The sequence below is a fragment of the Recurvomyces mirabilis genome, assembly GCF_035927965.1.
Source record: "Recurvomyces mirabilis strain CCFEE 5264 chromosome Unknown scaffold_22, whole genome shotgun sequence".
In the NCBI taxonomy this organism is placed as follows: domain Eukaryota; kingdom Fungi; phylum Ascomycota; class Dothideomycetes; order Mycosphaerellales; family Teratosphaeriaceae; genus Recurvomyces; species Recurvomyces mirabilis.
Window position 1 is genome coordinate 53,008 of NW_027041956.1, and position 14,239 is coordinate 67,246.

Sequence of the window (14,239 nt, forward strand, 5' to 3'; positions counted from 1 at the left end):
CGAAATTCATCAATCACCAATCTTACCAAATTCCTTCTCCTACAGAACCCCTCAATCAAACCCCTCAAACTCCTCCTCAGCATTCTGCTCCCTGATCCTCCGAATCAAATCCTCCAACTCCGCACTCTCCACCTTCTCCCCTTCACTCATCCCCTTCTTCCGTTCCGCCACCCTCCTCCCCTCCTTCCTCCCCCTCCTCTCCTCCCGCAACCCCTTAGCAGCTTTCTGCGAACTCCACGCCCGCTCCCGCTTCATCTTGGCTTCTGCTTCCTTCCCCGCCAGCCGCTTGGGAAGTGCGGGTCTCTCCCCACGTGCACGAGCTTGTACGGCTAGTTGACGGGTTTCTTCCCTGACTTTATCCGCGTAGGCAAGATGGTTGATATCGAAGGCTTCCGGGACGTCGAGCCCGAGGGTCCGGTCGGCCACGGCTTCGGGGAAGAGGCGCTTGAGCTCGGGCATTTTGGGCCAGCGGAGGAGACCCCATGCCTGACCGAGTTCCTTCCAGTCTACATTCTTGACATTGAAGATGTCGGCGGGTAGGGTTTTGGTATAAGCTTGGACCCAGCTGACAAAGGCCTTTTGGCTTCGGTCGTGGATTTCTCGTTTGGTGGTGAGGACTTGGCGGATTTGAGATATTGTCTCTGTGGCTTCTGCTGGCGTGATTGGTGTGGTCAGGATGTAGGGTTCTAGCTTCGTGCCTTGGAGGTCGAGGTATTTGACGTAATCTGCCTCGTTGCCGTCGTTGAGGAAAGTAATGGCTAGGCCGCGTTTGCCTGCCCTTCCGGATCGGCCACAGCGGTGGATGAAGTCCTTCGGTTGGCTGGGTGGATCAAGCTGTACTACTAAGTCGATGTCTGGAATATCGATGCCTCGGGCTAGGACATCTGTTGTGACCAGTATCGCAGGCGTAGTGCAATCTTGGAAGCGTGCCACATTCTTTGCTCGCACAGGAGCCTTGTAGTCGCCATGTACGGCAAACACTTTCATCCCCAGCAACGCTGGTAGAACGTCCTTCCAGTAATCCACTCCCGCTCTGGTAGATACATAGATGATGATTTTCTCAGCCTTCACCTCCAATAATACTCGCTTGAGCATCGGCAACTTCTGTGTGGCAGGACAAGTCAAATAGCACAATCTCAAAGCCTCCGGCGTCTTCTTATCCAGCGCACCACTTTTACTCCGAACCTTCGCGCTGATCTTGAATGGATACCTCATCCCTACTCTCACCAATTCATTGACGGCCTCACTTACACTCGCACTGAACAATCCCGTCCTCCTCTCCTTCGGCACTAATTCGAGTATCCTCTGCAGATCCGGCGCGAAATTCGGGTCCAGAAGTCTATCCGCTTCATCCAGAACCAAAAGGTCGAAATAATGCCGTTTGAGCACAACTCGACTCGATGACAGGATCTCCACGAGTCGCTTCGGCGTCCCAATTAGTAGATTCGGATTCAAAGAAGAGAAAGTAGCCAGATCCTCCCCCTGCTTCGTCCGTCCACCAATGAGTAGCTGCGGAACCACATACGCTCCCGCCGGTCGTTCAGGCTTCGCCTCCATGGCATCTGCACCCTCTTCCACTTCCACATCATCCAACCCATCATCCTTCCCCCCATCCAGCCCGAATGCCGAAGGAGGATGATACCTCAACAACCCCACACAAACCTCATAAATCTGACTCGCCAACTCCTTAGTCGGCGCAACAACAATACTCCTCACATGACCCTTCTTATTCGGTTCCTCCACCGCCAAGATCCTAGAAATGATCGGGACGAGGAAAGATAAAGTTTTGCCACTTCCCGTCACGGCTTCGACGACGAGATCCTTGTTGCCCATGAGGAGTGGGATGGCCATGGCTTGGACGGGAGTGGTGCGGGCGAAATTCATGCTACGGGTGTAGTCCAGGATCCATTCTGCTAGGGCTGGTGTGAGGGCTTCGAAAGATTTTGGTTTCTTTTCTGCGGTCGCTGGTGGTGGCTGTGCCATGATGATTTTACCGACTTAATTGCTTCTTAAATAACTCTTGTTGCATTCCTTGCACTTCTCGCTGATGCAGCACCGATAAAATATGAAGCTGGAGCGTTACTTATTGGGCAGTCCGGTGTTCTACAATTAAAGTATCTACTTTTTAAGTATTGAACGTCATAGAACTAGCGGCGGGTGTAGCCGAGCGAATCAAAGTACGTTTCAAAGAGCATCGCCGACACGCTTTGTACTGCCAACAGGTCTCAGACGCGTAAGCAGGGGAGAGGAGATGATCACGATGAGTTGAAGAATGGTTGGGATCGAAGCTCTGTACATGGTGACTGCGAACTTTTGTAGCGAAGAGCATGAGTCCACAGCAGGTCCTTCAAGTGTACCATGCCACCAATACTCATACACGTAGTGTCAATGTACAAGAACATCGTCCTAATACCTCCTCCCACCTCCGCCGCCTCCCCTCCCACCCTGATATCCTCCGCCACCATATCCTCCTCTATTACCCCCACCATACCCACCACCACCCCCACCTCCATACCCGCCTCGTCCACCTCCTCCATAGCCACCATACTGCTGCTGCGGCGCCCGGCCATCATATCCACGCTGCTGTTGCGGAGCAGGCATAGGCATAGGCGGCATACCACCCGGTGGCGGTGGGAAGCCATGAGCAGCAGCCTGCTGGGCCAGATGCGGTGGCAGATTGCCGAAACCTCCCTGCTGCTGCTGCTGCTGGTGTCCATAGCCAGGACCGGAATTCGAGCCGTATCCGCCATTGGCACTGTAACCGTTGTTACCTTGCCATCCACCATTGCCGTTACCGTTGTGACCGCCATTATCTCTCGCAGCGTAGTTGATGCGTCGACCGTCTGATCGGTCTCCGTTATTGCTGAGCTGCACACCTCCGAACTGTCGGCCACTTCTACTAGCCTTCTCGCGCGTAGTCTGCACGTCCTGATAATCGAGCACAGGCTCCGCGAACTGAATACCAGGTAGTAGCATACTCTTGTGGACACCACCCACGCTTGGCATGAAGAACGACACCGTTGCGCTTTCGTCCTGATCCAGACTCGTGTACGTCTCTTGCGTACTCGGTAGTGGGAAGTGGAGAGCACTGTTAGGCACATACTTCTCCTCCTTCTCGATCCTGCCTGCCAGGCCCTCCGAGACACGAGTATTGAGTTTGAACTTCTCACCACCGGCCTTCTTACTGTAGAAGTTCGTGGCCACCTCGTCGTAAAGCGGATGTCGTGTGCTAAAGATCAGCGCCTCGGTACCGAAAGCGTTGCGTCGTTGCTCATCGGTAGTCAGCATAGGATACTTCTCTGCCATAGCATCAAGCAATCTCTTCTCGTCAATGAAAGGAAGCAGTGCGACACCTTGCCAAGCAAACTTCTTGCCATTGAGATCGACCTCAAAGTCAACAGGATAGAACTCCTTGATCGGACTATCATCCTCTGTCATGAGAGGGTGGAAGACCGATGGGATGGTATGGTTCGAAGCAGCGGGCATAACACCCATCAACTGCTCGTAGGGCCTGAACGGCTTGCCCTTGTCGAAATCAAGGGGATGTTTTTCCATGTCCACGAAGTCTGCGGCGAAAGGCGCGTAGTGGTAGGGATAGTACCAGGTCCAGGACGGACAACCCTGGAAGTAGTAGAGAAGCACCCACGCCAAACCCTCGACATATGATCGGGCCACCCTGTGTCTGAACTCCACGTCATGTGGCGAGACGTGGAACTTCTGTTCGTAGTAGCGCTCTTCATAGCCGTCGTCCCAGAGACGCACCGTATCTTCTGGCATTACATCTTCACCTGGCTTGGAGTTGCCGCCAAGCTGACCGGAAGCGCCGCGACTAGCACCGTCAGTGATGGGGTCGGCGATCTCTCTGTTTGGTGTGTTGCGGCCTGGAGTGGATGGATCGGAGCTCGCATCATCGTTGGCTTCATCAATCATATCTCTAGTCCGCTTGCCAAGTACAGCTGGTGAAGCGCCTTCTTGTACTGTTCCAGCGAACAAAGCCTCCAGCTCTGCTTTCTGGTTATCGGCAGGGTTCTTGCTGCTCATCAGCTGCTCTTTCAGTGCAGCCGCTGCAGATTTATTAGCACGATTGGCATTGCCGACGACATCTGCATGAGTCAAGCTCTGAGCATAACGAGGATCACTCCTCGACTGCGCTTCGCCAGGTGCGAACGTGGGTAGGGCATTGAAGTCCGGAGCTGCCTCGCCACGTTTGATGCCGCCTTGAGGTCCACGTCTGATCACTGTCTCATCATAGCCTGATGCTCCGAATGACGCGCCGTTGTCAGAGTAACGTTGTCTCTTGTTGCTCTGCCGTCTAGCCTTCTCGTCCTCACGCCTCTTCTGAGCAGCTTCTTTCTTGACTTCGGTCTCTCGCCGACGCTTGAAAATGGCATTCTCCTGCTTCGCCAGCCCTTCCAGAATCATCTGTGCCCTCGACAGATCAACATGTCCGTCTTTGGTAATGTAGCCGCCCATGACTGGTATATTGTCACGCCAGATCGCAATAAGAGTATCAATACCATCCTCGCGAATGTCCAGGGATGGCAAGTGTGGCAAGAAATCGTTACCAACGAAGTAGCACATGAATACCCAATCGTCCAAGGCACGTTCGAGATCGAAGCGAAAAGGCTGATTCGGTACGCTCATTTCGACTGCAAGATACTCGCGTAAGATGCTGACATGCAGCCAGATGAATGGTTTGAGAGGTTTGGCGACTTCTTCCTCACCAGGCTTCGGCTTGGGTGCGCCTCGACATTGGTCTGCCATATGTCCAGGCTGGTTGCACTTCCGGCAGTGACCAGGCTTTGTGTCGTTTGCGAAGACGTCCTCGCGCAAGACATGGAAGTGTGGCTCGTGGGTCGCAATGCCCAACATGATCAAATCGGCATCGAGACCATAGATGACGTGCCTACAGTGTGTTAGTATGTTCAGAGCAGTGATTACAACGTACCATACCACTAGAAGCGGACAGAGTCTAGGAAAGACAAGGAAAGCTTCAAGGAAAGAGGGTGGCCAGAGAACTTACCTGGTGTTGGGGTCATGCGTCGGACTGCTGCGTTGCGACCTGACAAAATTCATGATCTTGTGCTCACCCTCACCTGGAACTGTGGCATCGGAAATGATGATCTTGAGCTTTTCCCATGCGGGATCTGTGCTCAGTTTATAGCTTACCCAGTATCGCAGACTTGCCGCAAGCAGGTCCATGAAAGGTGTGCCGGGGGTAATAGAGTTGGAGTCCCATGTCTTCTTGGGCTTCTCAGCTTCGTCGCCAGCATCTTCTGACGATACGCCCTTCGCGACCATGTGAGCATGGAACTCTGCTGCAGCCGCATCTTTCTCCGCAGCTTCTTGTGCTGAGCGGAAACGACGCGAGCGCTGCTGGTTCATCTTAGCGCGTGGTGCGACACCGTCTACTGCAATCATAAGTAGCTTGCGCGGGCGTGCCATCTTGACGACACGGTCTGTGTACTCGAAGATGGCTATCATCATTTCCTCCTCGTTGGCAGGTGGCGCACGGTCTTCGGGGTGAGAGCAAGGGTGCACAATGCCGTTCATATCCAGGTACAGATTGTCCATCTCCTCGCCATTGGGATTTGGCTTGCGAGCGTCTACGGGTATCTTGGTCTTCGTGCCGTCATCATTGTCAACCTCTTCTGGAAGCTCCTCACGCACTGGGCTGATAATCTTTGGATACTTCTTGCTCAACCATCGGAAGAGCGCTGGGACACCCATAGTGTCGTGAAATCGCTAGAAATACAGTGTCTGTTGTGTACTGGGTGCGATGATGGGCGCCAATGTGCCGGCGCCGTGAAAAGTGTCGCGTGCCTACACTCCAAGGGTATCGTAGTAGATGGGAGCAACAAGAGCGCGGTTGTGCTGTTTGGTACAGGTGAGCTCTTGTGATGCCGAGGGTAGGCGTATACACAATGCTGAGCAGGAGAGTTGACAAGCTGCTGGCGGATGTAGATTCGGAGTGGGAACTGTCTGGAAGGATGTTTGCGGCGACGAAGCGTTCGGGAGTCGAGGCACGATCACGTGCGATCCAGCGAGTCATTCAAATTGACTAGGCGTCCAAAGTTACAAGGGTCTTGAAGCTCTGTATATTCTTTGGCAACGTGGTGAGGAAGTCATAAGATCTCTGTGCCTAGCCTACCACGGTGCATACGCATGACTATTGCAAGAGGCTACACGCCATCCCCAGAACTACAATGAGATATTCGCGAACTTGCCTTCGATAGGCAATTACCATAACAATGCTCAAGACACCGCCTCTACAGACGGCTACAGCGACCATTGATACCCTGTCTGGTCGTCTGCAATCTGCCACATTACTTGAAGACAGACGCGCCGCCATACTCGGTCTTCGATCCTTCGCCAAGCAATATCCTGCTTCAGTCGCAGGAGGTTCAGTGCGCGAGCTCATCGCAACCCTTCGACGCGATGGCCTAGGCGAGGCAGGCAGTAGCAAGGATGGACGGGGAGGCAAAGGAGAGGAGGGTAGTGGGGATGTGGACACGATCCGTCTTGTCCTCGAGACATTGCTCATGCTCTGCAATCCAGACAGCAATAGTCCCGAGGCCAGTGACGAGCTAGCATATTTCATGGCGGATGAATTCTCGATGGTATGTCAATAATGCTGTGTAATCTGTTGTTGGCTCGAGCTAAGCTAATGCCAGCGCCAAGAAAACGTGACACTACTACTATCGTTACTAGACCCAACGTCACCTTATGCCGACTACTACTCCCGCTTGTATAGCGTACAACTCCTGCAAGCGACATGTGCTGCGCGACCCGAACGACTACAGGAGTGTGTTCTTGGTGCGCCATTAGGCGTCAGCAGACTGGTGGGCGTACTCGACGATGGCAGAGATGCTGTCCGGAATGCCGGACTTCTACTACTGGTCGATCTTACGAGTGGCGCCAACGAGGAGCTCCGCAAGATCGTAGCATTTGAGGACGTCTTCCCCAAAGTCTTCGCCCTAATTCGATCTGAAGGTGGTCTAGCCGAGGCAGGGATTACTGCGCAAGACTGCCTCACTCTTTTGGCCAACCTGATCAAAGGCTCGCCAAGCAACCAGACCATGTTTCGGGAGTCTGGATGTGTGTCACAAATGGTGAAACTGCTCGAGGAAGCTTTCCCGCCAGAGCTACCAGAAGCTCCGTTTACCGCCCAGAGTCGAGAGAAGGCTGCTTGGGGGTTACTTCAGCTCTTGACACAATTCCTCGAACCTGGCGAGAAGAGCACAGCTCAGAACCAAACAGCATTCTTCCGGGTCGGTACTGCTCAAGTCTTGATTGATCTAGGGTTCATCCGTGCACTACCACCACCGATTCGAACGTCAGCCCTGAGATGCGCTGCGGTACTCATTGCATCCAATGCACCGCTACAAGAAGCCTTCGCGTCGTTACTGGTCGACCCCTCAGCTTCGCGCCCAGTAGAACCACCCAGGTCTACACTGCAACCAAACGGGACGAAATCGAACGCCGCTTCCGCTCGGAACAGTGCCAGACCAAGTGCTGAGCAAGCACGGCAGTACATCATCGAAGCGTTACTCGACCTCGCATTGACGAAGGCACAAGAAGACCCACAATTCCGAATGGCTGGGTGCAGTCTTGTGAGAGCATATCTAACCAACCACGATCGGATAAAAGCGCATTTTTTGAATCGTGCAATTGCTGGCCACGCTGAGCACGAGGCCGCCGCAAATGTTTTGAGTACACTATTACAGCCTACAGATGACGCTCAGAGTGTGCTATATGCTTCGTGGATCGTCACGGATCTGGTTGCAGAAGAGCCCGAGGCTCAAGCTGCCCTTGCTGCTGTCAAGGAGGGCGACGAAAATGAAGGAGAAGATGTCTTGACATTGATCCAGACGCTCGGCTCGCAACTACAATCAGCAATCCAAGCTTCAGACGAGCGACTAGTGGTGGCGTATGCCGGTTTGCTTACAGTACTGCTCTGGGACTTTGCCGACGGCATCAACAATCTTCTCATAGAGGGCTCTGGTCTTGTTCAGAGTCTGGTCACTGCGATCAACCCCATAGTGGCTGGTCCACTCATAGCCGGTATGGCCGCGATCTTGCTTGGCACCATTTACGAGTTCAGCACGAAAGATAGCCCGATACCACGGCGGACGCTCGCTCCGTTGCTAAAACAAAAGCTGGGTCGTACCAAGTATCTCGACAGCCTCGCATCTCTGCGCAAGGAGCCAGCTGTCCGTGATTTCGATATCGAGGAAGCTGCAGAAGATACAATCTTGTCGAGCGTGTTCATCGACTTGTTCATGACCGAGTATTCACGACTCCGAAGAGCAATCGACAAAGATCCTGGCATTGAAGTCCTGCCATCGTCCGCAATAGAAGCAGGGGTCGATCGAGACGTGCTCGACGACTTACGACAGCAATTACAATCAGCCAAAGACGCACTGTCTCAAGCCCAACAAGATGCTCTTGCAACAAGTCAGCAGCACGAGCAGGACCGCATGAACGTTTCGAAAGAAATGCAAACCGCTACGGCCGAAGTTGATCGCTTACGTCGCATCAATCAAGCCATGCAACAAGGCCACGAATCTGAGTTTGAGAAGGTAGCTCGCCAGCACGACCAAGCACGGCAGAACTCGCAAAATGAGCACCAGCGTGCCCTTGAATCAGTTCAGCAAGAGTCTGGTCGCCAACTCGACACACGACTCCGTGAACAAGGTGCAGCCTCAGCGCAGAAGATGCAAGAGTACGAGCGTCGACTAGCAGAGCTGGGCAATACTTTCCGCTCTGAGAAGAGCAAGTATACCGAGACTTCTCGCCAGCTTGAAGCATTGACTACACGGCATTCAGAGCTCGGGACAAGTGAGCAGCAAGCACGACAATCGCTTCAAGACTTGACCCAGCGGCATGAGAAGGCGACGAGGGAGCAGCAAGTGGCTAGTACCGAAGTCGAGCGTCTGACGGCCGAGGTGGAAGACATGAAAGCTAGGCGTGATAAAAGAGATGCACTTGTTGAGAGATTGCGGGCACAGTGCCAGGCCACGAAAGAAGAGTTGCGAGGCCGGGAAGACGAGCTGGCTACAGAGCGCTCGGGCTTCGCGGACCTGGAAAAGGAACTCGAGGGTGTCAAGGCTGAGCTTGCTGATGCTAAAGGCGCTGTTTCGACAAGCACGAAGTCGGATGCTAGCAAGGATGATAATGAGAAGCTTGTTGCCATGCAGGAGGAGCTCGAGACTGCGAGAGAAGGCGAGAGTAGTGCGAAGGCGGAGCTGGAGAGTATGTTACTTGTGATGGGCGATATTGAGGCTAAGAGGGATGCATTGAGAAAGAAGGTGAAGGAATTGGGTGGTGCTGTGAGTGACGATGAGGACGATGATGAGGATGATGAGGAAGAAGAAGGAGAAGAAGAAGAGGACGATGAGGATGTTGATTAAGGTGGCGTCATATAGGACTGCGAAGTGCTATTGGTGCGGTCGAACATGATATCCACTTCCTCCAGAACATGTTGTGGCGGACCTGCTCTTCAGACTGAGGAACATCACCTTGCACGTGCTATGCCCTCGTGCTTCCCTCGAGGGCACCCCTTTCTTTAGCGGCAGGAGTCCTGCCATGTAAATCAGAACTCTGTCCTTTCACAGTCTACTCCATCTTACCTTGACGACCCTCTGATGCCCAGCACAAAACAACAGCTAGGCGGCAAGCAACTCCTACCCCTCGCCTTCAGCTAATGTCGAAGAACCCTCACGCAACTCGTTCAAGCTGGCTTTGGACGGTCGGGAGTGAAAAGGAAGAAATACTTTGATCGTTGCTCAATGGTATCTACCACGTTTTCGTTTCGTAGCCTCATTATTGTATTATGACTGCGGCTGCCAGACAAATGCTGCCGCGACAGTCTCAGACACGCCTTTTCCCGGATGCATTATTTCATTTCCACTGCCACGCCATCGCTATGCCCAGACTAACCCACAAAACACAGAAACGCCTCTCACAACACATACGGCCCAAGACCCTGTATGATCCCTCCTAAGCTCTACGGCGGCGCGGACCCAGCATCTCGAATCCCATAAGCCATCTCCTTGAACCCCGGCGGGATCTTCCACCCATGCGCATTGCAAGCCCTGATGTAACCATCTGCACCCTCCGTAACGCCGTAATCCGCCTGCCCGTGTCCACTACGCCCACTGCTCATGTCCAACCTCGCCGGCGGATCAGAGGCAATCGCCAATCTGATCTGCATCAACACGCTTTCCATAGACGACACACTCGACCATCCCGTGTTGGTGAGTAGCTCCATGCACATTGCTCCACCAAGAACAATATGTCCACCGCCGCCTTGGCCAAGACTAAGGAAGCGAGGACGAATGACGCGGACGTAGGGTGGTGAGAAGGGAAAGTCCTCCTGGAATTGGATCTCGAGGACGATGGATTTGACGTCTTGTTTCTTCATATCATTGATCATTTTGAGGGTAGGATCGATGACGTGGAATGAATGAAGCTCCACGATCCATTGGTAGGGATTGTCGATCTTCTCGACATCGATATACCAGCCCAGATCAGGCGTCGACTGCTGAACCTTCTGGAGGCTGTTGAGCTCTTTCATCAGGCGCTTAGTAGCTCCACTGTCGGCATACGCGGGTTGCGGCATAATGGGTAAGGTGCTCCAATCAAGCAAGCGAGGCACGAAGTCGGTGGGAGTTCCGACAGCCGCCTTTGGCTGAACGACCGAACCGACCAGTACTTCCGGCTCTGGCTCAGCTTCCTCGAATAGGATCTCGAGATCTTCGGCGTCAGTAGCAACACTATCGCCATCACTATCTTCGATGGCAATCGGGTTGTCGAAGCCACCTGATCCCTTCAGTCTCTTGGATGGACTCTTCACACGTGCCGTACGAGCACCATCGTCACTCGCCTCAGGCAGCCGAGATCTGATGGCCGAAGCAGGAATTACAATGGCACTACCAAGACCCATAGGTGTACGCTGAGGATCCTGCGAATACGCATTCGATGGCTTCTTCTCTTGCCCGATCGAGATGGTAGAGCGGTCGGGCGGGACACACGACACGAAGAGGTACCGAGTCTGGATCCAGTCGATATGTTGTACGACGTAGAATGGGTTTGACGACTGGAACTCGTCCGGAGCATTGACGATCTCGTTGAGCGCCAGAGCACTGTTGACATTGAGCAAGCTGTTAGCCCATCTGCCTTGTGTGTTTGCTTGTCCCCCATAGCCGTAAGCTGCCATACCCGAGTAGCCGGTGGATGTGCTGGCCTCTTTGGCATGATACACACCATCTCCATATGCACGACCGTGATCGGCATTCTTGAAGTGCAAGCCCTCGCGAATAATCATGTGCCAATTGTAGATCGGACTTCCATGCCAAGCAAACATGGTAGGGAATTTGGACTCTTTGCGATCCGACACTTTGCGCACTTCCGAGATGAAACGTTGCTCTTTGTCTGGTGCACCCATGGCGAAGCGGAACTGCATATAGTCCTTCATACCAAATAGACGCTCTTGGCCAGTTGAAGTCTCGCCATCAACCTGCATGATGCAAGCACGATTACTGGCAATGACCCAGCGAAGTAGACTTAGTGCTGCTGGCGAGAGACGGTTGACCCAAAACTTGAGGTCTGCCGGCCTGTTCTTGGCCAGATAGTCCTGCAAATCCTTGACGTTCGGAATGGTGTCGAGCAGCTTGCAGATCGACAGACATTTACCGTTCTTGTCGAGCTTCTCGAAATCCTGCTCGTAGATCTGAAAGCGTGCCTGAGCCCACTTGGGTGTGGTCGCTGGCGTCACAGTCTTGGTAGTCTTGCTGGTGGTTGTCTGTGCCGTTGCGAAGTTTGCAGTAGTTGGTAGGATCAAAGGTGGATCGATGCTGATGGTTGGGTAGTAAGTCACATCAGCCACTCTGCAATGGACCTCAGAAGCATCCACAGTGCCTTGCATCTTCAACACGATCCAACTGCCTCTTCTGACCGGACAATGTTCAGGCATGTTGAAGAAGATGAGCTCAAGCCTGTCAGCGTCGTAGCCGACCTCGTACGTAGGCAGTGCATCTGGCTCAACCTTCTTCTCCACCACCGGTGGTTGACGGCCGACTCGATAGCCATAACTTGCCAGATCTGGCCCAGCGCTGTAGATAGCCAGATCTATCGGAGGTACCATCATCGCGAGGCCATCTGGAAAGTCCTTCAAACGCTTCGAGTTTGCACTACTGTAACAGAAAGATAGCAAAAGATCGACGACATAAGGCTGTGTCATGATCTCGTGCTCAATGGAAGGACCGAAGCCGAGTGTCATGTACTGGTACAGACACAGGCTCTGATCACAGACATATGGCTTGATCGCCTCAATGTCACTGTAGAGCTTCCGATGGCAGACCAAGCAGAACTCTGTGCAGCGTATGAAGTGCCGAAGTGCGAATTGCATGGCTAGTAACGGGAAGGAGTATTGCGTCACTCGGCGTGCTGTGTAGTGGTCAGCTGTGGCAACAGGCGGAAGGGAGTTGTGTAGCTTCTCGGGCTCGTAGAACTTGTCGGGAACAGCGTCGGCACCACTAGCACCATTGTTGGTGATCTCTGTAAACCAGTTCTCGGCGCCGCACCAATCCAATCCGGCACTACGATAGCGAAGGAGAGGCACGAGACGCTCCTGGAAGAAGCCATTGAGTGGTTTGGAGATGAACGTGTCGCGGAGGTTGTCCTCCTCGGCCACTGGAGCTTCAGCAGATGGTAGATCAGTCGACGAGATACTGTCACGATCGCTTTTCTTGACTGTTGTAAAAGCCTTTATGGCCTCTTGCAGTGTCGGCTTGTACTTCTTGCTCGCACAAAGGCGCATGCCGAGGTTTGGAGCGAGACGTAAGCTGTCGCAGCTCTGGAGTTCTTCGTTGGTCTTATAGCCATTGGGATACTGAATGATGAGGATGAGATAGTCCTTCGGATCGATATGCCAAGCCTGCATGGCTTCGTCTGATATGCCAAGCTTTGACATGCGAATAGAAATGGTGACAAACGAGTTGTGGCCATCGAGCAGATGGCCGAGATGACCGACTTTGAAACCTGCACTTTTGGCGATACGCAGATCCTCACGAATGCGGGTACGAAATGCACGCCCCGTTGTTCTAGGCTTGCCGTTTGGCGTGGGAACAGTCGTTGTGTGCTGAGCACTAATCTCGAATGCCTCGTGATCACTGTCATATACATCGTCATCAACCTCGTCTTCGCTTTCCAGATCGTCCGCTTGCGAGTCTGGCATGCCGATATCTCCGTCCTTATCTGGCGAAAGCCTATTGAGCGTGGCCGAGACGATGTCCAGTAGCTCGAAGACAGTCTTGCGATTGGTGCCGCGCACGATCTCTAAGGCGGAAGCGATATGGCGAGGTGCATCATCGCCACAAAAGATCATGTACTCGTGCGATTTCGGGTACTCACTGACGTCGGGAATGAGTGCGGTGATCTTGACTGCTTCTTGAGCGGGATCGGTAGGAGCCAGAAACTCAAACTCGAATTGGCCGTCATCGTCGCCTTGCTGAAGACCGAAGATGCCGTGTGGAAGTGGAGTGGCGTTGTCCTGCGCTTTCTGCAAGTCGTTGATAAATTGTCGCCGAGGCATGGTGCGTTGATATGGTGGTGAGGTACGATGTGTATTTGTCACGTCAATGGCCAGTGGCCAGATGATAGAGATGTGGTCCTCGTTCGCACGCTATCGTAGCAGTGACGAAGCCGTATGAAAGTGTGCCAAGCGGTAGCAGTGAGTGTGGCGAACCTTGTACGACCTGTCGTTTGGCGGATATTCAGGCTGACGTTTACCTATGCTGTGTAATTGCCTTGGTGAACGTTGCCCGAGAACGGATGCAGGCGAAGAGCGAAGGTTGAGCTTCGCCTAGCAATGTAGTGATGATGGATGTGTTCAGGAAGTGTTGTGCCTCAAGAACAATATCGAAGATCTTGCTTCGAGGCCACCGCAGCACGAAGGCACGTGCGGATGAAGCTTCTGTTTGCTACAGGTCTGTTCACCGGTGCTGGATGTTGGTAGTGAGGAGAAGTGTTCGCAAGGCAGGAACGAGGCTGTGTGGCGTTGTGGTGCGGGTAAGCAAGACCTACAGCATGGAAGCAGAAGGCGAAAGAGTCACAAATGAGTGATGTACGTGTGTGTGACTGTTTCTTATAATAGCGAATGTGAGTGTGAGTCCACTCGTTCGTGGATTGCTGCACGTTGTTAGGCGGCAGCTGGGAGATGTTCCTGCACGTTTCT

General features: G+C 53.2%; 4 protein-coding genes across 4 annotated transcripts; 1 reads left to right on the forward strand and 3 right to left on the reverse strand.

Moving 5' to 3' along the window:
- Positions 1-51: 51 nt before the first annotated feature.
- On the reverse strand, positions 52-1,983 carry SPB4 (ATP-dependent rRNA helicase spb4; the record flags this gene model as incomplete). The annotated part of the gene is made up of 1 exon (XM_064840401.1): positions 52-1,983. One exon carries the CDS (start codon positions 1,981-1,983, stop codon positions 52-54), a length of 1,932 nt encoding a protein of 643 aa, XP_064691851.1.
- A 423-nt stretch (positions 1,984-2,406) lies between these two features.
- Positions 2,407-5,730, reverse strand: RAT1 (5'-3' exoribonuclease 2; the record flags this gene model as incomplete). Its single annotated transcript, XM_064840402.1, has 2 exons — positions 2,407-4,906; positions 5,024-5,730. The coding sequence occupies 2 exons, from the start codon at positions 5,728-5,730 to the stop codon at positions 2,407-2,409; spliced, it is 3,207 nt and encodes a 1,068-aa protein (XP_064691852.1).
- Positions 5,731-6,251: 521 nt separating this feature from the next.
- Positions 6,252-9,413, forward strand: USO1 (Vesicle-mediated ER to Golgi transport protein; the record flags this gene model as incomplete). The annotated part of the gene is made up of 2 exons (XM_064840403.1): positions 6,252-6,620; positions 6,675-9,413. The coding sequence occupies 2 exons, from the start codon at positions 6,252-6,254 to the stop codon at positions 9,411-9,413; spliced, it is 3,108 nt and encodes a 1,035-aa protein (XP_064691853.1).
- Positions 9,414-10,009: 596 nt separating this feature from the next.
- Positions 10,010-13,597, reverse strand: LTS14_007714 (uncharacterized protein; the record flags this gene model as incomplete). Its single annotated transcript, XM_064840404.1, has 1 exon — positions 10,010-13,597. One exon carries the CDS (start codon positions 13,595-13,597, stop codon positions 10,010-10,012), a length of 3,588 nt encoding a protein of 1,195 aa, XP_064691854.1.
- Positions 13,598-14,239: the final 642 nt, after the last annotated feature.